General features: G+C 44.3%; 1 protein-coding gene across 1 annotated transcript; it reads right to left on the reverse strand.

The window, feature by feature from the left end:
* Positions 1-651: 651 nt before the first annotated feature.
* On the reverse strand, positions 652-3622 carry LOC131281849 (EGFR adapter protein-like). Its single transcript, XM_058311205.1, has 3 exons — positions 3352-3622; positions 2188-2762; positions 652-849 (listed from the first exon to the last, which is right to left on the reverse strand). Exons 1-3 carry the CDS (start codon positions 3620-3622, stop codon positions 652-654), a joined length of 1044 nt encoding a protein of 347 aa, XP_058167188.1.
* Between the last annotated feature and the right edge of the window lie 511 nt (positions 3623-4133).

The raw sequence follows: 4133 nt of genomic DNA on the forward strand, positions 1-4133 counted from the left end.
CAGTCGTTTAATTCCAGTACTCGGGTAACGTTCAGTTCTATATCACAATATCAAATAGTTACACGTATCTACACGTGGCACGTGACATCTCGGTCCACCATAAATGCCGTCCAAAGTTGTAATCGTAGGCTACGCTAGGTCAAGTACATTTTGATTGTTATATTTCGGTTTCGCCTAAAGGAATAGGTTGCTGGTTGCAGGCAGCTTGGAGAGTGGGAGTAGCAGCTTTCCTGCGATCAATGTTGCTATCCTAAGACATTCAGCTCTTCCTCGTGTTTCCCGGAACCTTCTTGGCAACTTGCATCTCCATTTCCATGAGCACTATTTACATGAGTTATTTGACACGCTATTTACAAACTCATCAGAAAACTGTACCACAACGGCTTTCAGATTCAGATAGCACACCGGTAGTCCTAGCCTACACATCGTATCATCCATCATTGACAGAGTTTTCCGCCTCCCTCGAACGCTCATCAGCGCGATACACCCTCGACGTCGATTCACCATCCGGCGAATCCTTCCAGCTTCCAGCTGTCACTAACGTCGTACGTCCGTGTTTCGAGGAAATGATATCAAAATGTTCCAAACACCTACATACCCTCCCAGGGAGCCCTACTTTGGACCAGCTGCTTAAACCTCTAGGCATTCTTACTATGAGCAGATGTCGAGATCGGAGAACAGCTTGGAAAACTCGTTCAACGCACTGTACGTATCGTAGTCGTCCGTACGCTTGCACTTCATCGGAATGTTCTGAGGCCGTGACAGTGAAAGCGGAATCGGAAGCATTTCGGGCATCACCGAGTGGTGTGTTATCAAGGCGCGCAGAGACGAGAATTCCTTCGTGAAGCCCTGGAAGGGAGGAGGATAGACGGTTTTTATTAGCCTAATTAAATTGTATCTTATATAGGTCTGGTTTCAAGTGGTTTATGGTGTTACAAGGAGGATATGAATATTCACAAAGATGTGATATTTTATAAAAATGAATAATATTTACAAAACGCTTAGGTTAATCCTAAAATTAAATATAAACTCTACAAAAGAAGATCGTCAGTAGGAAGTCGTTGTAACTTTGTTATAGGCTTAATTTCTTATGTGATTAAATAACGGCTACGGGTTTAAGTTCATAGATTAATCACATGTTTAATTTGCACCACTCTGAGTATATGATTTATGGAATAGAAGCGTATCTATTGAAAATTTGTGACTGTTTGTGCGCAATCCTATTGATGGAGACCATACAGTACCAGAACGATGCGTTAAGGCCTGCAGGGGTCTAGCTACTGAGAATTTAAGAACTTTAACCATAGCACGGTAAACACGTGTTCCCACTATCATCCGTAAACATAAGCAAACCACCAAACACCATTCGAGGCCTTCCTTCACGCAAAACCATCGCTTTTCGCTTGTGAATGATTAGTAGGGCTCGGAAAATTGGAACTCCATGTACATCTACATGGTTTTTAAACCAATAATTTGAAGCGTAGCCGAAACGACGTTGGCTACAAAATGAATAAAATGTCCTAACTTCCGATGTTCAGGTGTAGAACAGAATTTCCAATGAATGATGTATTCATGTACACAAAAACTGCTCCCTTATTTTGCATGCTTCCTTTCCAGAACGGTAATCTGTATCATCAGCTAATATAGATGCTTCTGCTGCCGAGCTGCGCCCAGGGAGTGTTTTTCCAGTTCGTTTAAGCTCATTTATCTCGAGCGCAAAAGCGAAGCAAAGTGAGCAGGCAGTTACTGAAATTAAAGTGGCATGCATGATTTTCCTTAATTGCGTTCCCGCCTTCATCGGGATCCCATGCAATTACCCATGCTACCGTTACATGAACACACCTACTGCTGCTGGGCATTATTATCAAACACCTGGCTCTTAAATCACGACCAGGGAATATTTACATCGGACCCGAGCATATTTGGAAACTCGTGGGAAGATAGGGACGCATCCTAACATGCAAGGTGCAACTATTACGAAACCCCTCACCGGCGAAAACCTTCGGTTAACCCGTGAGAGGAGGATTGCATTTAGATAAATTTCCTCCTCGGAGCGAAAGGTAAACACGTGATCCATGGTGTTCTACCAGCATGGCCAAATATTATTTTCCCGACACTATCCCGGTAGCCATAATTGAAACTAGCTAGAGAGAAATTTGAACTATCTAAGCGCATGTAATAAATTACCTTAATTTTATATCCACGCTCGGTTTTCATAATTAAATAGTGCACCACCTTCGGCCCCGGTCCGGGCGGAACTCGGAGCGATAGCGCGAAGCAACCGTGCTTGGTGGCACTGCGGCGAACCAGGAACGCACCGGGGCTCTGCTGCGTGAGGACTTCCAGTGATAGTTCGCGAGGCAGCCCGGCTTGGAACCAGGACGCCCGGTCCAGTTCCTCGCTGTCCTCACCGAGGCTGACGCTGTTCAGGCTGTCGGCGTGCTTCGGCGGGGTGACGGTCGGGAAGCGCTTCGGGCTCGAGCTGGCACTGTTCGTCTGCCGGATCAGGTTACGCTTGAACTCGTACTCCACACCATCGGCCACGGCGGTCGTCGTGGGAGCCTCATTTGAGCAGCTATTACTTGTTGTATGGAGGCGCTGTGGTGACCCGACGAATGATTGTTTGCACGAGTCGCCGAACTTGCTCGATACGATCTGGTCCAGGGTGTAGATGTCCTCGGACAGGATGTCGTTCAGCTTCTTCTGGGGCGAGGTGGAAGCATCTCCATCAGTATTTCGTAGAGAAATGATAAAAGATAACGCTTTATATAAAGTAATGGTACCTGACAACAGAATCGCTTGGTACTGGAGTTGCTGGACTTAAAAGTCCAGATGTTTGTACCGTGGATACCGTGTCAGCAAAGAAATCAAGCGCATTCCGTTTTCTAGACACGAACCGGTTTATTTTATTATTCAAAATGTTTGTTTGATTTTTTTTGTGCGAGACATTTACTTTTGGACGATGAAGGAATTTTGTTTTTTTTTCTCTGATTCATTTTTGAAGAGATTTTTTTGTCTTTTTGAATGTAACACCGCTCTTTGATCAAATTCAATAACTTTGCGTATGAGTTAAATGGTTTTTTACGTCAAAAACTTCCAAATAAAACACTCCAATGTATCGGTTGCTAAACCTAAAACAATTATTTTAGTCCACCAGCACAGAGTGAGCAACTCCGATAAATATGCTTCGCAACAAAAAAATCTTGATAAAGTGTAAAAAAGCATGTGCTTGCACTGTTTCGGGGTCAAAACAAATTTATCTTCTACCCTATTCTTCATGGAACATAGCACTAACCGGACACAAATCCGCACGGAAAAATCTGCAGCAGCGTCCCGCGACATCCATCCAACGGAAATCACTTACCAGCGTCGGTTTCTCCATGAACTTGATGCAATTGTTAATCTCGCTCGTCGACGACTCTCCGCTGTCCTCGTCGGACGAAGTGAGCAACAGTGGATCGACGGTGTAATTTACATTTTCATCGCATTTGTTATATCCTCGGCCCGCCAGCTTCAGCTGCTGTTGCTTGGAATCTAGCAAATCGTAGCTACACTTTGTTCGCGAAGGCTTTCGCTCCATGCCGGTCGTCAAATTGTCGATAAAATATTCCTTTTCCTGCATGGTGACCACTAGTCGGTAAAAAAGAGGTGCGCACTTGACCAGTCAAACATAAGCAGGTCCTCTACATGAGTGTCCTTGTGGTGTACGATAGTTTTTGGTGCACGGGGAACTCCAAAACAATCTAACCGAAACTTTGACCACCGCACGGTTTATGAACCTATCCCATCCTATTGACTGTTTTTCATCGCAAGTTCAAGCGTTGTGTTTTAATCGGTGGGCTGGGTTTTTAAAATGTTCTGCTAGATGCAAACCCTTTTTACTCGGTTGTTGCTTACTCGCTTTGTTTTTATGGAAATACACTTTTTATACCAGCTTCGTTCGGCTTTCGTTCGCGCGTTTTTCATTTTGCTGTCTGTGGCCGGTGTGAGATCTTGTTTTCCCCACCAAAAGTACGTGAAATACGAGCGAAGGTGGACCAGTGGTGAACTGTGATTATTTTTACGGTTATTTTATTCTGTTTTGTTATTTCACAAACACGCACACTGTAGTAGGATGGAGCAGTTTTATCCTC

Source organism: Anopheles ziemanni, chromosome 2, assembly GCF_943734765.1.
Source record: "Anopheles ziemanni chromosome 2, idAnoZiCoDA_A2_x.2, whole genome shotgun sequence".
Classification (NCBI taxonomy): domain Eukaryota; kingdom Metazoa; phylum Arthropoda; class Insecta; order Diptera; family Culicidae; genus Anopheles; species Anopheles ziemanni.

Bases quoted from the DNA above. Each gene is read 5' to 3' on its own strand.
- LOC131281849 (XM_058311205.1), bottom strand. From the start codon at position 3,622: ATGCAGGAAAAGGAATATTTTATCGACAATTTGACGACCGGCATGGAG. The intron at 2,763-3,351 runs GTTGGATGGATG...CTTTATATAAAG, and splicing joins GACGCTGGTAAGTGATTTCC to CGTTATCTTTTATCATTTCT. The intron at 850-2,187 runs GTAATTTATTAC...CCTCCCTTCCAG, and splicing joins AGCGTGGATATAAAATTAAG to GGCTTCACGAAGGAATTCTC.